Source organism: Aquarana catesbeiana, linkage group LG09 (genome assembly GCF_042186555.1).
Source record: "Aquarana catesbeiana isolate 2022-GZ linkage group LG09, ASM4218655v1, whole genome shotgun sequence".
Classification (NCBI taxonomy): Eukaryota; Metazoa; Chordata; class Amphibia; order Anura; family Ranidae; genus Aquarana; species Aquarana catesbeiana.
Window position 1 is genome coordinate 320,903,391 of NC_133332.1, and position 19,667 is coordinate 320,923,057.

General features: G+C 47.4%; 1 protein-coding gene across 2 annotated transcripts; it reads right to left on the reverse strand.

Annotated features, from left to right (window-relative positions):
• Window positions 1-1,050: 1,050 nt before the first annotated feature.
• Window positions 1,051-19,144, reverse strand: LOC141108831 (serine protease 23-like). Of its 2 annotated transcripts, XM_073600789.1 has the most exons (4): window positions 19,030-19,144; window positions 15,922-16,060; window positions 7,124-7,191; window positions 1,051-2,275 (listed from the first exon to the last, which is right to left on the reverse strand). In XM_073600789.1, exon 4 carries the CDS (start codon window positions 2,269-2,271, stop codon window positions 1,213-1,215), a length of 1,059 nt encoding a protein of 352 aa, XP_073456890.1. In that variant the 5' UTR covers window positions 2,272-2,275; window positions 7,124-7,191; window positions 15,922-16,060; window positions 19,030-19,144; the 3' UTR covers window positions 1,051-1,212. The 2 variants fall into 2 exon arrangements, with proteins under 2 accessions (XP_073456890.1, XP_073456891.1); XM_073600790.1 differs by lacking the exons at window positions 15,922-16,060; window positions 19,030-19,144 and adding an exon at window positions 10,846-10,983.
• Window positions 19,145-19,667: the final 523 nt, after the last annotated feature.

A 19,667-nucleotide genomic window follows, 5' to 3' on the forward strand; every position in this document is an offset into this window, starting at 1 on the left:
GCTTTAGGTTTGGGTCAAGGTGAAGCTTTAAGCCATGGTCATGCTTCAGGTCAAGGTCAAGCTTTAAGCCACGGTCATGCTTCAGGTCAAGGTGAAGCTTTAAGCCATGGTCATGCTTCAGGTCAAGGTCAAGCTTTAAGCCACGGCCATGCTTCAGGTCAAGGTGAAGCTTTAAGCCATGGTCATGCTTCAGGTCAAGGTCAAGCTTTAAGTCGCGGTCGTGCTTTAAGCCATGGTAATGCTTTATGTCGTGGTCATGCTTTGCGTCACGGTCAAGCTTTAAAGTGTAAGTAAACCCACCTATCGTTTTCAGCCAAGGAAGCTGCCATATTTGCCTCTGTTTAATCTACAACTGCCATGAAGCTGCACATGTGATCAGTTATGACACCAGCCAATTTTATGGTTTGACAGTTTGGTTGAGAGCACAACCAATGGGATTGTTACATTTCTGGCATGTGCCGGAAATGAAGCTGTTTTATGGATGGGTTTACTTCCGCTTTAAGTCGTGCTTAAGCTTTAAGTCGTGTTTAATGTCATTCTTTACAGTAAGTCATGGTCAAGCTTTAAGCCGTGGTCATGGTTTAAGCCCTGGTCAAGCTTTAAGTTGTGTTCATGCTTTAGGTCATGGTCAAGCTTTAAAGTGATACTAAAGGTTCAGTTTTTATTTTTTTAAATAACAAACATGTCATACCTCCACTGTGCAGTTCGTTTTGCACAGAGTGGCCCCGATCCTCCTGTTCTGGGGTTCCTTGGCGGCTCTCTCAGCTTCTCCCCGCAATAGCTAACCCCTTCTGGGAAGCTCTCTCCCGAGGGGGTTACCTTGTAGGCGCGCACCCGTCTCATACACTCGTCGTCCATAGCCACCGAGTGTATGACACGGTCCTGCCCCCTGGCACCCGCGTCATTGGATTTGATTGACAGCAGTGCGAGCCAATGGCTGCGCTGCTATCAATCTATCCAATGAAGAGCCTAGAAGCTCAGGCAAAGATCAAGCGTGTTCGTGACGCGGGACTTTCCAGGGCTCAGGTAAGTAAAACGGGGGGGGGGGGGGGCTGGGGGGGCGGTAATCGACAGATGTTTTTTTCACCTTAATGCATAGGATGCATTGAGGTGAAAAAAACATGAACCTTTACAACCCCTTTAAGTCTTGGTCAAGCTTTAAGTTGTGTTCACGCTTTAGGTCACGGTCAAGCTTTAAGTCAAGGTCATGCTTTAGGTCAACCATTCATCGTGACAACTTCCATTGGCCTTGCGTATCCAGTAGCAAATCTGAGCATATTTCGGAGGAGTCAACCTAACTGCCACATTATATTCTCTGGACTCTCCAGATACTTCCACCCACTGATGTCCAGAGAAGACCCCAATGACTTTCCTCTTCCAGCGGCTGCCATGCCGCATTCTCCCATAAACCCCCGAGCCGCTGGCCCCTGGACGGGCGTCACAATGCTGGTACAGCAAATGCGTTGTCTGCTCCTGCACTCTGCATGATCGGTAGACCAGCTCTCCAGGCCGGTCGCTGTCAAAACCCGAGAAGTGGACCCGTCTTCCAGCAAGATCCCGCAAGGGAGGGGAGGCCGCTAGGTCCATATAAGGACGCGGCTGCGCGCGCCGAAGTTCAAGCAAAGCATAATCGTAATCCATGCTCAGTTCGGTTGGGGCCCCGATCCACGCTCGGGGCAACCGAGTACTTTTCACACGTACCCAACGCAGGGAAGGCTGGGCTCCCGGTCTTAGGAAACCAACACTCAGCTTGCGTGCCCCTTGGACATAGTCCTGACCATCGTGGATGCAGTGAGCCGCCGTTAGGACGTGGCGCTCTGTCACCAGCACGCCAGTGCAACCTGTGGACAACCGAACGGCGGCTGCGAAAGGGAAATCTCTCAGAAATGGACGACTGATAGAAAAGCGAACGTCTGGTCCATAAATCTGCCTCCGGGTTCTCCTAGACTTCACATTCCTTTCCCTCGAATGTCTTCTGCTGCCCCCGGGCACTCTCACAGATACCGTCGTCATCATCCGGCTACCGTTGGGGTACACAGTCTCATAGTCGAGCTGATGATCCTCGTCGAATGTTTCTGGCTGAGACTCATGCAGGACGCAGTTCTCCCGGCAGACCGTGGTGAACTCTGGGGTGCCATTGGCTGTGAAATGAGATGGCGGTAAAGGCAGCGTCTGTCCGGCCGCCAGCTGGATGACGGGGAGGCCACAAGTGGCGATGGGGACCGAGTAAAGAAGTGAGATGGAGACGAGCCAGATGTTCATCATAGTCATGTCCCTGCGGAGAAACCACAAGAGAATTCTTAAATTGTACAGAAAATCTCAGAGAAGATTCTACATCTTAATTTCAAAAGTAATTTTCTTTTATTATTTTGTAAGTTTGCAGTTCTAAAATATTCCCTTTTGATCCTGCCAAGTAGGTCCTTCTTAGAGCTGGAGCAGAGGAGACACGCAATAAGGACATTCAACCAGAGGAGACACGCACTAAGGATATTCGACCAGGGGAGACATGAACTAAGGACATTCGACCAGAGGAGAAACGCACTAAGAACCTTCGACCAGAGGAGAAACACAATAAGAACCTTCAACCAGAAGAGAAACGCACTAAGAACATTCGACCAGAGGAGAAACACACTAAGAACCTTCGACCAGAAGAGAAACACACTAAGAACATTCCACCAGAGGAGAAAAACACTAAGAACATTCAACCAGAGGAGAAACACATGAAGGACATTCGACCGCTTAGTGTTTTTTCTCTTCTGGTTGAATGTTCTAAGTGGTCGAATGTCCTTCGTGTGTTTCTCTTCTGGTTGAATGTTCTTAGTGGGTTTTCTGTTCTGATAGAATTTCTTTAATGTGTTTCTCCTCTGGTTGAATGTTCTTGGAATTTCTTTAGTGTGTTTCTCCTCTGGTTCAATGTTCTAAGTGGTCGAATGTCTTTTGTGTGTTTCTCTTCTTGAATGTTCTTAGTAGGTTTTTTGTTCTGATAGAATTTCTTTAATGTGTTTCTCCTCTAGTTGAATGTTCTTAGAATTTCTTTAGTGTGTTTCTCCTCTGGTTGAATGTTCTTAGAACATTCAACCAGAAGAGAAAAAACACTAAGAACATTCAACTAGAGGAGAAACACACTAAAGAAATTCTAAGAACATTCAACTAGAGGAGAAACACATTAAAGAAATTCTATCAGAACAGAAAACCCACTAAGAACATTCAAGAAGAGAAACACACAAAAGACATTCGACCACTTAGAACATTCAACCAGAAGAGAAAAAACACTAAGCGGTTGAATGTCCTTCATGTGTTTCTCCTCTGGTTGAATGTTCTTAGTGTGTTTTTTCTTCTGGTTGAATGTTCTTAGGACATTCAACCAGAAGAGAAAACACACTAAGAACATTCAACCAGAAGAGAAAACACACTAAGGACATTCTATAGGGAAGAGAAAACACACAAGGAACATTCGACCAGAAAAGAAAGCACACTAAGGACATTTTTTGCCTCATTCTCACACCAGCTAGTTATCTTGCACAGAATGGATGTACAGGCAGTTTTGCTGTATGAATAGCTCTGCAATGCTTTTTATAAATAGCCTCCTCGATGTTTAATTTAGAAATAACGTTCGTCCAGATGGCCTAAATAAGGACTTCCTCATGTAAGTGCCACCAGGCCTGCGATCAGATGCCTCTCATGTATTCAGACTCTGGCTGTATACCGGAGGACGCCCATCACACATGACCGGGGGATAGAATTTCAGGGAAATTGGAGGCCGCAGGTGATAGACGAGCCGGAGAACGATCGCTCAGCAATGCCCGGGAGCGACCTCCAGCAGCGTTCCTCACCAGGAATGTGCATTTCTGCTACAAGTATTTTGGCTTCAGGAGAATTCTTTCATCTTCTGGAAGGGAAATATTTTCTGAAGAATCATTTTTATCACACCAGAATTTCCTGACTCCTTTCCCTGTGCTCGATCTCCTCTTTTATATGCAAATCTATTGCCAGGTTTATTTGTTTTATTTGTGCAGCAGAGCTCAGACTGGGGGAGGGAGAAGCAGCATTGGGTAGTAATCGGGTATGCTGCAGCGCTCATGTGCTAACAAGGGATATCGTGATAGGAGAAAAGTGCAGAGTGACAGAGAGATGAGCCGCTTCTCCTTTCACTGTCCAATCACAGGCTTGGGGGAGGGACAAGTCCTGCAACTAAGGGAAGTCCCTGACTCTTCTCCAAAAAAACGCACCCCAGCGTTTGACGCACATGCCAGTGTGTGCATTTGCACATGCATGGGGGCGCCAATAATGAAAGGCATCTGCTAAAGTGCGGCGTGTATCTCGCATGTAAGGCAGCCAATTAAATCGAACGCGGTTTGGCACACGCGAAAGCGCAAGCATTTGCAGATGCGTGGAGGCCGCCATTAATGAATTTCACCACCGCACATCTGGGAAAGTGCAGCTTGTGTTTCTGTGTCTCGGAAGTGTGCAATATTGTGCGCGTTCCTGGCACACAAAGGTCTGAACCGAGTCTTATACACCTCCTGCTGCGGGTGGGGGATGGAGAATATCAGCGGGACTGGGCGTCATCCACCGATAAAATAACTGGGAAAGCTTTCAGATCCCAACAACGCTGGGCGGGTTATCTATCTGATATTGTGTTGTTGGAGATCAAAGGCATAACAACACAACAAAGGGCAACAAGGCTAATGAGGGGAATAGAGGACCTCAGCTTTGGGGAATAGAGGAGCTCAGCTATGGGTCATGGAGGAGCTCAGCTATGGGTCATGGAGGAGCTCAGCTATGGGTCATGGAGGAGCTCCGCTATGGGTCATGGAGGAGCTCCGCTATGGGTCATGGAGGAGCTCCGCTATGGGTCATGGAGGAGTCCCGCTATGGGTCATGGAGGAGCTCAGCTTTGGGTCATGGAGGAGCTCAGCTTTGGGTCATGGAGGAGCTCAGCTATGGGTCATGGAGGAGCTCCGCTATGGGTCATGGAGGAGCTCCGCTAGGGGTCATGGAGGAGCTCCGCTATGGGTCATGGGGGAGCTCAGCTATGGGTCATGGAAGAGCTCAGCTATGGGTCATGGAGGAGCTCTGTTTTGGGGGATGGAGAAGCTTGGTTATGAAGGATGGAGAAGCTTGGTTATGAAGGATGGATGGAGGACCTCAGCTATGGGGGATGGAGAACCTCAGCTATGGGGGGTGGAGTATGGCCTCAGTTACAGGGGACAAAGGACCTCCGTTTTGGAGGATGGAGGAGCTCAGTTACAGTGCCTTGAAAAAGTATTCATACCCCTTGAAATTTCCCACATTTTGTCATGTTACAACCAAAAAACGTAAATGTATTTAGTGAATATATTTATTTGTATCATTTATCATTTTCCTTCCGCTTCACAATTATGTGCCACTTTGTGTTGGTCTATCACATAAAATCCCAATAAAATACATTTGTAGTCAGAGTCATGATACTGGAGGAGACGTAACCCCAACTTTGGCAACCTGAGGTGTGCCATGGTCGCCCGTGAGAGCAAGCTTAAAAGCGTATAAAATATGGAAAAAAATGGGGAATGGGCGGGAGGAAACCCGGAAATGCAAGCCGACGAGTACGTAGGGGAGGAGGGGGGATTATATGGCCCCGACTCCTCCTACAAATACAGGCTAGCCAATGGCCAGCCTTCTAACTTACATTTTGGTTGTAACATGTGGAAAATTTCAAGGGATATGAATACTTTTTCAAGGTACTGTATGAGGAACGACTACAATCCATCGAACTTGCTCACCCTGGAGAAGAAGGATTTTCATCCTGGCCCGGAGAAACACTTTAATTCTAATGACACTCTGGTCCTCTCTTCTCCTCCAATGACACCCTGGTCCTCTGTTCTCCTCTAATGACACCCTGGTCCTCTGTTCTCCTCTAATGACACCCTGGTCCTCTGTTCACCTCCAATGACACCTAGGTCCTCTGGTCTCCTCTAATGACACCCTGGTCCTCTGTTCTCTAATGACACCCTGGTCCTCTGTTCTCCTCTAATGACACCCTGGTCCTCTGTTCTCTAATGACACCCTAGTCCTCTGTTCTCCTCCAATGACACCCTGGTCCTAGGTTCTCCTCCAATGACACCCTGGTCCTCTGTTCTCCTCTAATGACACCCTGGTCCTCTGCTCTCCTCTAATGACACCCTGGTCCTCTGTTCTCCTCCAATGACACCCTGGTCTTCTGTTCTGCTCTAATGACACCCTGGTCCTCTGTTCTCCTCCAATGACACCCTGGTCCTCTGTACTCCTCCAATGACACCCTGGTCCTCTGTTCTCCTCCAATGACACCCTGGTCCTCTGTTCTCCTCTAATGACACCCTGGTCCTCTGTTCTCTAATGACACCCTGGTCCTCTGTTCTCCTCCAATGACACCCTGGTCCTCTGTTCTCCTCCAATGACACCCTGGTCCTCTGTTCTCCTCTAATGACACCCTGGTCCTCTGTTCTCTAATGACACCCTGGTCCTCTGTTCTCCTCCAATGACACCCTGGTCCTCTGTTCTCCTCCAATGACACCCTGGTCCTCTGTTCTCCTCTAATGACACCCTGGTCCTCTGTTCTCCTCTAATGACACCCTGGTCCTCTGTTCTCTAATGACACCCTGGTCCCCTGCTCTCCTCCAATGACACCCTGGTCCTCTGTTCTCCTCCAATGACACCCTGGTCCTCTGTACTCCTCCAATGACACCCTGGACCTCTGTTCTCCTCTAATGACACCCTGGTCCTCTGTTCTCTAATGACACCCTGGTCCTCTGTTCTCTAATGACACCCTGGACCTCTGTTCTCCTCTAATGACACCCTGGTCCTCTGTTTTCTAATGACACCCTGGTCCTCTGTTCTCCTCTAATGACACCCTGGTCCTCTGTTCTCCTCTAATGACACCCTGGTCCTCTGTTCTCCTCCAGTGACACCCTGGTCCTCTATTCTCCTCTAATGACACCCTGGTCCTCCGTTCTCCTCTAATGACACCCTGGTCCTCTGTTCTCCTCCAATGACACCGATCGTTCTCTATCCTCCTCTCTCTCTCCCGGCACTGACAATGATATGTTCTCCGTCTGGCCTCAGCTGACAAGTTCATTCATTTCCCACGCAATAGACGCTTCCTTACCTCGATGACAGGTCCCCGCATTAATGGAACTCCATCTTCACGCCGGCCAAGGTCGGGCGGTGATCACTCTGTCACAAAACAAATAACAGATGCCGGGATATTAGAAAAGCCTCTCGCAGGAGACATCGGAGGGAGATCGGTGCTGGAGCCAGCAGAGCTGCAATGAACGCCTGACACCCCCGGTGTGACATTTCAGAAGGCGCTGAGGTCACCGAGACGCTTCAGTGCTCCGTGTCGCCTTATGGGCCCGGCACTCCTACAATAACTCTGTGCATAAACATTCACTCAAATGTAACAATAAAAACAAAACACACAAAAAAGCCAGATATATAAAAGTCAACATCTGATATGATTCTAGTATACATTCCCAATCACTAAGGGCTGACTCACATACAGTGCCTTGAAAAAGTATTCATACCCCTTGACATTTCCCACATTTTGTTACAACCAAAAAACATAAATGTATTTTATTGGGATTTTATGTGATAGACCAACACAAAGTGTCACATAATTGTGAAGTGGAAGGAAAATGATAAATGATACAAATAAATATGTGAAAAGTGTGGGGGAGGGGCATTTGTATGGCGCCCCCCGGAGTCAATACTTTGTAGAACCCCCTTTCTCTACAAGTCTTTTTGGGGATGTCTCTACCAGCTTTGTACATCTAGAGAGGACATTTCTGCCCATTCTTCTTTGTAAAATATCTCAAGCTCTGTCAGATTGGATGGAGAGCGTCTGTGAACAGCAATTTTCAAGTCTTGCCACAGATTCTCAATGTGATTTAGGTCTGGACTGTGACTGGGCCATTCTAACACATGAATATGCTTTGATCTAAACCATTCCATTGTAGCTCTGGCTGGATGTTTCGGGTCGTTGTCCTGCTGGAAGGTGAACCTCCTCCCCAGTCTCAAGTCTTTTGTAGACTCTAACAGGTTTTCTTCTAAGATTGTCCTGTATTTGTCTCCATCCATCTTCTCATCAACCCTGACCAGCTTCCCTGTCCCTGCTGAAGAAAAGCATCCCCACCACATGATGCTGCCACCACCATGTTTCACGGTGGGGATGGTGTGTTCAGGGTGATGTACAGTGTTAGTTTTCCCCACACATAGCGTTTTACTTTTAGGCCATAAAGTTGAATTTTGGTCTCATGTGACCAGATCACCTTCTTCCACATGTTTGCTGTGTCCTCCACATGGCTTCTCACAAACTACAAACAGGACTTCTTATGACTTTCTTTCACCAATGTCTTTCTTCTTGTCACTCTTCCATAAAGGGCAGATTTGTGGAGAACACGACTAATAGTTGTCCTGTGGACAGATTCTCCCACCTGAGCTGTGGATCTCTGCAGCTCCTCCAGAGTTACCATGGACCTCTTGGCTCTTCTCTGATGAATGCTCTCCTTGCCCGGCCGGTCAGTTTAGGTGGACGGCCATGTCTTGGTAGGTTTGCAGTTGTGCCATACTCTTTCCATTCTCCGATGATGGATTGAACAGAGCTCCGTGAGATGATCAAAGCTTGGGAGATTTCTTTATAACCTAACCCTGCTTTATACTTCTCCACAACTTTATCCCTGACCTGTCTGGTGTGTTCCTTGGCCTTCATGATGCTGTTTGTTCACTAAGGTTCTCTAACAAACCTCCGAGGGCTTCACAGAACAGCTGTATTTATACTGAGATTAAATGACACACAGGTGGACTCTATTTACTAATTAGGTGACTTCTGAAGGCAATTGGTTCCTCTAGATTATAGTTAGGGGTATCAGAGTAAAGGGGGCTGAATACAAATGTCCCCCCCCCCCACACACTTTTCATATATTTATTTGTATCATTTATCATTTTCCTTCCACTTCACAATTATGTGACACTTTGTGTTGGTCTATCACATAAAATCCCAATAAAATACATTTATGTTTTTGGTTGTAACAAAATGTGGGAGAATTTCAAAGGGTATGAATATTTTTCAAGGCACTGTAATACTACGTTTGGGGGGGATACTCCAGTGCAGTCCCACCGCAAGACTGGGCAAAATGCCTCGTCCCCTACATGGCCATTTTGTGATCCTTGCACCCCTTTTTTTTCAGGGCTCATTCACACCAGGTGGGGTGCAGGAATAGGTGCGTTTTCCTGCACTGCACAAAAGTGCATTGCCTTTTGCAGATGCCTGCGGGGGCCTTTTTAATTCTTAATGGTAACCCCATACATCTAGCAACCGCGCCCCTTCACCCCCCGCCAGACCACACGGTACTGCAGGATCATCAGCGTGATTTTTAAAAAACCCCGCAGGAACCCTTTTTTTTTGCGCATTTTACGTACATAAGGTAGCCCACTGAAATGAATGCGCAGTCCTAAAATACAACACACGGGGGGGGGGGGGGGGGGGGGACATGTGTGTGCACCGGGGCGCACCTCCTGGTATGAATGTACCCTCAGTACAGCACAATCCACCCCCACTCTACCAACAAAAGACCCCTCACAACAAAATACCCCCAGCAACAATAGATCCAAACATACACCCTGAGAGGATTTGTCCATCAGAAACAACAGATCTCTCAGCAGCCAGCAACAATAGAACCCTCACTCAACGGTACATCCTTCAACAACAACCGACTCCCCCAAAACAATAGATCCCTCACCAGCAACAATAATCTCCCCCAGCAATAATAGATCCCACACCAGCAACAGTAGACTCCACCAGAAGCAATAGACTTCCTCATCAGCAACAACAGACTATTTCAGCAGCAATAGATCCCTCACCAGCAACAACTGACTCCCCCAGCAGCAATAGATCCCTCACCAGCAACCGATCCCTCACCAGCAACAACAGATCCCTCAACAGCAACAACAGATCCCTCACCAGCAACTCCTAACTCCCCCAGCAGAAACTACTGACTCCCCCAGCAGCAACTACTGACTCCCCCAGCAGCAACAGATCCCTTACCAGAAACAGATCCCTCACCAGCAACAACAAATTCTTCACCAGCAACAACAGACTCCCCCAGCAGCATCAATAGACCATCTATCACACTTCAGGGCCTCCTCTTGTCATTACATACATTCAGTGCTGGAGATGCCGGAACTGCACTCCCCCCCGCGTTCCGGCTGAAGCCCCGAGCACAGCCGTCATCCTATCACTAACCACCCCTAAAAGCTCAATATCATATGAAAAATAATTTTCAATCTTTTTAAACCTACAACATTCCATCCCCCCCCCCAGTGATCCCGCAATGAAGGCCCTTGCTTGGACCCTTCCTGTCATAGGGTGACAACGCTCCTTCCCTGTCTACCAATTTGTGTTCCTACATTGTCACCCTCAATGAGAAACGCCATGCCGCCATCACTGGAGTGCACACAGACAGAAGGTGGCTGCAAAGAGGCTGCAGGAGATCAGCAGTGCTACAAAGGAGTAAAAAGAGATAAAAGCGGAAAAACAAAACAAAAAAAAGATTTAAATTGTAAATTTACATTGAGCACAAAAGAAACCTAAAGGTCACCCAGTGCATTGGTAAGCAGTCGGTGAATGGGTGGGGCAGAAGCCGTGGCGATAACATTCGTAAAACCCTTTCGCTGCCGGGGTGTCACCGTGAAGTACAAAACATGGAGAAGAATCCCCTGGATTCCAGTCCTGGTGAGGAGGACACACCAAGGGGGCCACTCCAGGTGCTTGGGGGTCTGCATTGTCCCAAGTCCAGTCCCCACCTTCCGGTGATCAGCGGCTGTACTCACCTCCTAAGTGGAATCACAACTGGCTCCCCGTGGAGAATACCAGATTTCTGAGCTAATAAATAATTGTCTCCGCTCACAAAGCTGCCGTTGTTCCAGTCACTCCACCCAACTCCGAGCCCGACATGCACAGAATATCGAATCCCCCCCCGGGAGAGGAGACCTTTTCTTCTGTATTCAGACCTGACTTCACTGACTTCCAACCAGTCTTCTCTTTTTCTATAGAAAGGAACCTGTTTTTGTCTGAGCATAGACCTCAGCCTATACAGTCACCTACCTCTGCTGGAAGTCTGCTCCAAGCATCAACTACTCTTTCAGTAAAATAATTCTTTCTACGGTTAGTTTTTGAACTTTCCTCCTGCTAGTTGGAGGACACGTCCCCTGTGGTCTTGATCTTGACATCATAGGGAAAATCCCTTCATGGCCAACACTGTACCCCAATATTGGAAGATATCTGAGGATTTGTAACTCTAAGTGCGTTACTTTAGAACTGCATTGTCTCGCTCTTTGACCGATTTTTACATCGGTGCTAAAATCTATCCCATGTTAGACTCCTCCAGGACTTCCTTCAGCACTTTTTACACACCGTTGTGCCATCAGCAAAAAGATGTATACCTTGCCCACTGAATCTTCGGTTACAGGAAGTTTGTTGACTCTTGATTATCGCTCAAGTGTCCTCCACCCTTTCTGCCATTGCCTCCACTGGTCTCCATTTAGTGTCCTCCACCCCTCTCTACCAATCCCTCTACTGACCTCCATTCAGTGTCCTCCACCCCTCTCTACCAATCCCTACACTGGTCTCCATTCAGTGTCCTCCATCTATTTCTGCCAATCCCTCCACTGGCCTCCATTCAGTGTCCTCCATCCCCCTCTGCCAATCCCTCCACTAGTCTCCATTTAGTGTCCACGACCCCTCTCTGCCAATCCCTCCACTGATCTCCATTCGGTGTCCTCCACCCCTGTCTACCAATCCCTCCACTGGCCTCCATTCAATGTCCTCCACCCCTCTCTGCCAATCCCTCCACTGATCTCCATTCGGTGTCCTCCACCCCTGTCTACCAATCCCTCCACTGGTCTCCATTCAGTGTCCTCCACCCCTTTCTGCCAATCCCTCCACTGGCCTCCATTCAATGTCCTCCACCCCTCTCTGCCAATCCCTCCACTGATCTCCATTCAGTGTCCTCCACCCCTCTCTACCAATCCCTCCACTGGTCTCCATTCAGTGTCCTCCACCCCTCTCTACCAATCCCTCCACTGGCCTCCATTCAATGTCCTCCACCCCTCTCTGCCAATCCCTCCACTGATCTCCATTCAGTGTCCTCCACCCCTCTCTACCAATCCCTCCACTGGCCTCCATTCAGTGTCCTCCACCCCTCTCTGCCAATCCCTCCACTGAGCTACATTCAGTGTCCTCCACCCCTCTCTGCCAATCCCTCCACTAATCTCCATTCAGTGTCCTCCACCCCTCTCTACCAATCCCTCCACTGGTCTCTATTCGGTGTCCTCCACCCTTGTCTACCAATCCCTCCACTGGTCTCCATTAAGTGTCCTCCACCCCTCTCTGCCAATCCCTCCACTGGCCTCCATTCAATGTCCTCCACCCCTCTCTGCCAATCCCTCCACTGATCTCCATTCAGTGTCCTCCACCCCTCTCTACCAATCCCTCCACTGGTCTCCATTCAGTGTCTTCCACCCCTCTCTACCAATCCCTCCATTGGCCTCCATTCAATGTCCTCCACCCCTCTCTACCAATCCCTCCACTGATCTCCATTCATTGTCCTCCACCTATTTCTGCCAATCCCTCCACTGGCCTCCATTCAGTGTCCTCCATCCCCCTCTGCCAATCCCTCCACTAGTCTCCATTCAGTGTCCACGACCCCTCTCTGCCAATCCCTCCACTGATCTCCATTCGGTGTCCTCCACCTCTGTCTACCAATCCCTCCACTGGTCTCCATTTAGTGTCCTCCACCCCTCTCTGCCAATCCCTCCACTGGCCTCCATTCAATGTCCTCCACCCCTCTCTGCCAATCCCTCCACTGATCTCCATTCAGTGTCCTCCACCCCTCTCTACCAATCCCTCCACTGGTCTCCATTCAGTGTCCTCCACCCCTCTCTACCAATCCCTCCACTGGCCTCCATTCAATGTCCTCCACCCCTCTCTGCCAATCCCTCCACTGATCTCCATTCAGTGTCCTCCACCCCTCTCTGCCAATCCCTCCACTGAGCTCCATTCAGTGTCCTCCACCCCTCTCTGCCAATCCCTCCACTAATCTCCATTCAGTGTCCTCCACCCCTCTCTACCAATCCCTCCACTGGTCTCTATTCGGTGTCCTCCACCCCTGTCTACCAATCCCTCCACTGGTCTCCATTCAGTGTCCTCCACCCCTCTCTGCCAATCCCTCCACTGGCCTCCATTCAATGTCCTCCACCCCTCTCTGCCAATCCCTCCACTGATCTCCATTCAGTGTCCTCCACCCCTCTCTACCAATCCCTCCACTGGTCTCTATTCGGTGTCCTCCACCCCTGTCTACCAATCCCTCCACTGGTCTCCATTCAGTGTCCTCCACCCCTCTCTGCCAATCCCTCCACTGGCCTCCATTCAATGTCCTCCACCCCTCTCTGCCAATCCCTCCACTGGCCTCCATTCAGTGTCCTCCATCCCTCTCTACCAATCCCTCCACTGGTCTCCATTCAGTGTCCTCCACCCCTCTCTACCAATCCCTCCACTGGTCTCCATTCAGTGTCCTCCACCCCTCTCTACCAATCCCTCCACTGATCTCCATTCAGTGTCCTCCACCCCTCTCTACCAATCCCTCCACTGGTCTCTATTCGGTGTCCTCCACCCCTGTCTACCAATCCCTCCACTGGCCTCCATTCAGTGTCCTCCACCCCTCTCTGCCAATCCCTCCACTGAGCTCCATTCAGTGTCCTCCACCCCTCTCTGCCAATTCCTCCACTAATCTCCATTCAGTGTCCTCCACCCCTTTCTACCAATCCCTCCACTGGTCTCCATTCAGTGTCCTCCACCCCTCTCTACCAATCCCTCCACTGGCCTCCATTCAGTGTCCTCCACCCCCCTCTACCAATCCCTTCACTGGTCTCCATTTAATGTCCTCCACCCTTTTCTGCCAATCCCTCCATTGGCCTCCATTCAGTGTCCTCCACCCTTCTCTGCCAATCCCTCCACTGGCCTCCATTCAGTATCCTCCACCCCTCTCTGCCAACAAATTGAATTAAAATTACTAATAAAAATATATTATAAAATATAATATATAATATAAAACAAATAAAAATTTGAAATAAAAAAAATCCACAACTCGGGGCCCCCAGCTACATCACTACCCTAGTCTCAAAATGCCAACCTAATTGTTTTGTTCATTCCTTCCAAGACCTCCTGCTCTCTAACTCCCTTGTCACTTCCTCCCATGATCACCTCGTGTCGGAGCCTCTCCCATCCTCTGGAACTCCCTACCCCAATCTGACTATCTCCTACTTTGTCCACTTGATGATTCCTGAAAATCTATCTCTTCAGAGAAGCCTTTCCCACCTCCACCTATCAACTTTTTTTTCCCCCTTTTTCCATCAGCTCATCCCCAACATTTATTACCTTTTTTTATTTCTTGGCCCTTCCTTTTTGTATGTAAGCTCTATGAGCCGGGCCCTCTGATTCCTCCTGTATTGAATTGTATTGTAACTGTACTGTCTTCCCTCGTGTTGTAAAGTGCTACGCAGACTGTTGATGCTCTATAAATCCTGTATAATAATAATAATAATAATAATATATAAATCCTGTATAATTCTATTAAAATTCTGTATAATAATAATAATATTATAACATCCTCCACTCTTCTGGGAAGGCTTTCTTACAAGATTTAGGAGGGCGTCTGTGGGAATCTGGGCCCATTTTGTGAGGTCAGGTACTGAGGTTGGATGAGAAGTTTTTAGAAGATAGGACTGATGTGACGGACTTTAACGGTACCAGTGAAGGGCAATTGAATTGATTTTACTTGAAAAATAATTTTTAGATAATTTGTAATAAACTTATTTAGCATTACTTTGTTTTAATGTCCTTCACTGGTACCGTTAAAAGTCCGTCACAACAGTCCTATCTTTTAAAAATACCATAAAGGATGAGGTACCCCCATAGCCCATACAACCTCAATGTTGGATGAGAAGATCTGACTCTCACAATTGGTATTCCAATTTATCCCAAAGGTGTTCAGTGGGGATGAGGTCTGGGATCTGTGTAGGACACTGGAGTTCTTCCACGACAAACTGGCCACATCATGTCTTTATGGAGCTGGTCAACCCATATCTTTATGGTTGAGGTCAGGGTTCTGTGCAGGTCACTGGGGTTTCTCCCATGGCTTCAGACCTACTGGACACATTTGGGAGGGGAAGACCTGATCCCAAAGGTGTTCTGTAGGGTTAAAGGCACATACTGATTTTGAATGAGAAGACCTTATACCAAAGGTCTTCCAAAAGTAGGGATGAGGTCAGGGCTCTGTGCATGACACTTGAGTTCCTCCACACCAAACTGGTCACACAAAGCTGACTTTTGTACACGGGGAGGGGGGGAACAGTCATTCTGGAACAGAAAAGGGTCTTCACCAAACTGTTACCATAAGGTTAGAAGAGCATAATTGTCTACAATGTCTTTGTATGATGGAGGATTACCAGGACCCTTTACTGGAGACACCTGAACAGTAGTGGCCCGTCCATATGATCTACATACAGGGTACCGGACCATGGATTCCATTGGGGGGTGGAGGGGTTTAAGCACATGATTACAGCCAGAGGCTCTAATTGGTTTAAAAAAAGGGTGGACTCGGGGTGCAAAATGCCACCGGTTGCTCGGGGGGGGAGTGGTTGTTTCACCCCCCCCAAAAAAAAAAATGGCAGCCATCACTGTACTTGAACCCCATCATTTGGAGGAGGTCCATGCACTTTTAGAAATATAGGTTGGTTGATGGTTAGGTGTCCACAACGTTTAGCCATATAAAATATACGGAGCGGGACTTGGTACCAAGCCTTGCAGGGCCACTGTTTGGAATGTCCTTCATTTACAGCCACACTTACCCCTTTCAGTTCTGTTAGCAGCATTTACAATCCCATACTGCCATGGGCTCACCATCTTGTTCTGCTCACTTTTTTTTGGACACAACGACTTGTAGTGATGACAATGGACCTCACACAGACCCCGGCATGGAAATATAGGCTGCAAGGAGAAAATAATTGGTGGTCAGGTTCATGAAAAGCACCTACTGCTGTCTGAGCAGTTTTCATCCTCCTAATCAAAATTTCCTTCTGTTCATACAGCTTAAGGAAACATTGCGGTTGTTACCATTTTGTAAGATTTGAATATCGAAGTCATCTTTTTTTTTTACCCTTTTGAAAGCCCATGGAGTGTAAAACACACTGAAAAACTTCACCCGGTGCCAAAAAAATGTGCACACACATAAAGCGTGAAACACAAAAACGTGAAACGGGTACACAAGTCCTCTAAAATTGGAGGGCTTTGTCCTGATCCCCCGGGGCGTTAGACTCCAGACGGGGACTGGGGTACTTACACTTGGTCCATCTGGCCGAAACCAGATGGACTCCATTCTCTGGAGGGTCTGCAGAGACAGACCCATCCAAGCACTAGGTGGGGCTCCCCCCCCCCGAAGGGAGACCCCATGAGAGAGGGCGAACCAAGCCAGAAGGCCATGTCCACCCCCTCCCAAGAATTCCAGGGCAGGCCAGAGGACCTACACCCTACCAGTCACACGTGCAAAAACCATGTACAAACATAAAAATACAAAAAAGTGACAAACGAAGGGCATTAAATAAAAGAAAGTGGGGGGAGAAGGAAGTGGAGAGGAGAGTGAAAAGTGGTCATTGTGTAAAACAATGACCAGGCCCTCTGGCCAAGAATCAAAAATTCCTCCAGTCCCAGCCAAAAGGCCCGGCCCAGGAGGCAGGTAGAAAAAAAAAAGTGGTATGGTGCAGTGACTGTGGTGCCATAAATCAAAGTGACCCTCGCTCAGTGATCTTACGGCACCCCCTGGACTGCCTCTCCAGGGGCACATACACCATGGGCTTTTCTCCAACCCTGGACCACTTTCTTACCCTGCTACAATCCAGAGTACACCTTGAAATGGTTTTATTATTTTGTATACTTGACGTGCTTGGCACGCTTAGGATTAGTATAAAGTTAGGGCTTAGGCTTAGTATGAGAATAGTGTTCGAGTTTAGGATTCGAGTTAGTATGAATTTTTGGGTAAGGGGCTAGGTTTAGTATGTTGGGATTAGTATAAATTAAGGGTAAAGGGGATATGGTTAGTATGAAGTTGGGGTTTAGGGATAGGCTTAGTATAAGGCTAGGGTTAGAGTTTAGGATGAATTTAGGGTTAGGCTTGGTATTGGGTTAGGGTTAGGATTTAAGGTAAGGGCTTAGTGTTAGTATTTAGAGTAAGGGGTTAGGGTTATGGATTAGGAATTTAGGATTAGTATGAAGTTAATGTTTAGGGTTAGGCTTGGTATTAGGGTTAGTGTGATGCTAGGGTTAGAATTCAGGGTTAGGGTTAATATGATAGGGTTACTGTTTAGGGTTAGTATGGGGTTAAGGCTAGTATAAATGTAAGGTAGAGGGTTAGGGTTAGTATGAGGTTAGGGCTTGTACGAATTTAGAGTAAGGGGTTAGGGTTGGTATGAGGTTGGGGTTAGTGTTTAGGATTAGTATGAGGTTGGGGTTAGTGTTTAGGATTAGTATGAGGTTGGGGTTGGTGTTTAGGGTTTGTATGAGGTTGGGGTTAATGTTTAGGGTTTGTATGAGGTTGGGGTTAGTGTTTAGGGTTAGTATGAAGTTAGGGTTAGCGTTTAGGGTTAGTGTTTGGGGTTAGTATGAAGTTAAGGTTAGTGTTTAGGGTTAGTATGAAGTTAGGGTTAGTATGAAGTTAGGGTTAGTGTTTAGGGTTAGTATGAAGTTAGGGTTAGTGTTTAGGGTAAGTATGAGGTTGGGGTTAATGTTTAGGGTTAGTATGAGGTTGGGGTTAGTGTTTAGGGTTAGTATGAGGTTGGGGTTAGTGTTTAGGGTTAGTATGAGGTTGGGGTTAATGTTTAGGGTTAGTATGAGGTTGGGGTTAGTGTTTAGGGTTAGTATGAGGTTGGGGTTAGTGTTTAGGGTTAGTATGAGGTTGGGGTTAGTGTTTAGGGTTAGTATGAAGTTAGGGTTAGTGTTTAGGGTTAGTATGAGGTTGGGGTTAGTGTTTAGGGTTAGTATGAAGTTAGGGATAGTATGAAGATAGGGTTAGTGTTTAGGGTTAGTATGAAGTTAGGGTAAGCGTTTAGGGTTAGTATGAAGTTAGGGTTAGCGTTTAGGGTTAGTATGAAGTTAGGGTTAGCGTTTAGGGTTAGTGTTTGGGGTTAGTACAAAGTTAGGGTTAGTGTTTGGGGTTAGTATGAAGTTAGGGTTAGTATGAAGTTAGCGTTTAGGGTTAGTGTTTGGAGTTAGTATGAAGTTAGGGTTAGTGTTTAGGGTTAGTATGGGGTTAAGGCTGGTATAAATGTAAGGTAGAGGGTTAGGGTTAGTATGAGGTTAGGGCTTGTATGAATTTAGAGTAAGGGGTTAGGGTTAGTATGAAGTTAGGGTTAGTGTTTAGGGTTAGTATGAAGTTAGGGTTAGTGTTTAGGGTTAGTATGAGGTTGGGGTTAGTGTTTAGGGTTAGTATGAAGTTAGGGTTAGTATGAAGATAGGGTTAGTGTTTAGGGTTAGTATGAATTTAGGGTTAGCGTTTAGAGTTAGTGTTTGGGGTTAGTATGAATTTAGGGTAAGGGCTCAGAGTCAGTAGGAGGTTAGGGTTACAGTAAGTATGAAGATAGGGTTAAGGATCTTGTCTATGCAGCAAAAATTAATTTTTTTAATATATAACGCATCATCATTTCTTATACTAATCTATCATTTCCAGAACCCTCTTTAGCCTTTTTGGCTTGTGACCCCCCCCTTTTATAAACTGCAGATTGACAAGTCCAGCGTTGGATTATTATTTTTTTTAGGCTGCCTCCCCAAATTAATCCAGAGCGGATCATTCATTCGAGTTACGTAATAAATCTCACAAAAACAAAATCTCACCACCTGGGAATGATTCATCTGCATTTTATTTGATCCTCCACCCAAGTCTGCTCCCACCTAATTGCCCAGCTTACCTGACTCTGCCAGGTAATTGGTGGCACGCAGGTCCCGCTCAGTGAAAGCTGTAACGCACTTTTCCTTTCTGCTCTGCCTCCCAGCTCCCTCCTTGTACAGGTAGACTCAGTGTTCGGAGGGGGTGGGGGTGGGGGGGATTGGAGGTTGGACAAGCTCCTGCACGACAGGAATGCGCGCTCCATACTGACAGCGAGCGGAGGGATAGGGCCCAGTCACCTGCTGGATGACTTTGAGACGAAGAGATCAAAGCGATAAATAGTACACATATTAGGCAAAGTGGTGGATTAATTGTATCATGGGCCCCAGGGCTACTTTCACTTAAAGAACCCCCCCTCCCCCGCCCCGCCAATTTAAACCTGAAGCTTGTATTTTGGCTTTATTGGTTCCCCGCTCCCATCAACATGACCAATTTAAATTTTTAAATAAATTCTTTCCAATTCCATTATATACATTATTTTATTACCCAGTGATGTCATTATTGGGCCTCTGTGCTTCTCTATGTAAGGCAGGCAGATCATGGCTGGTGGGAGGGACTGGCAGGATGCTGTACATGGTTTCCTGAAAACATCAGAGCACTCCTCTAAAAAGCCCTCATGTGAAGAGTGGGAGGAGCTATGCGAATCTTGGAATGGCTTTA

Bases quoted from the DNA above. Each gene is read 5' to 3' on its own strand.
- LOC141108831 (XM_073600789.1), bottom strand. From the start codon at position 2,271: ATGACTATGATGAACATCTGGCTCGTCTCCATCTCACTTCTTTACTCG.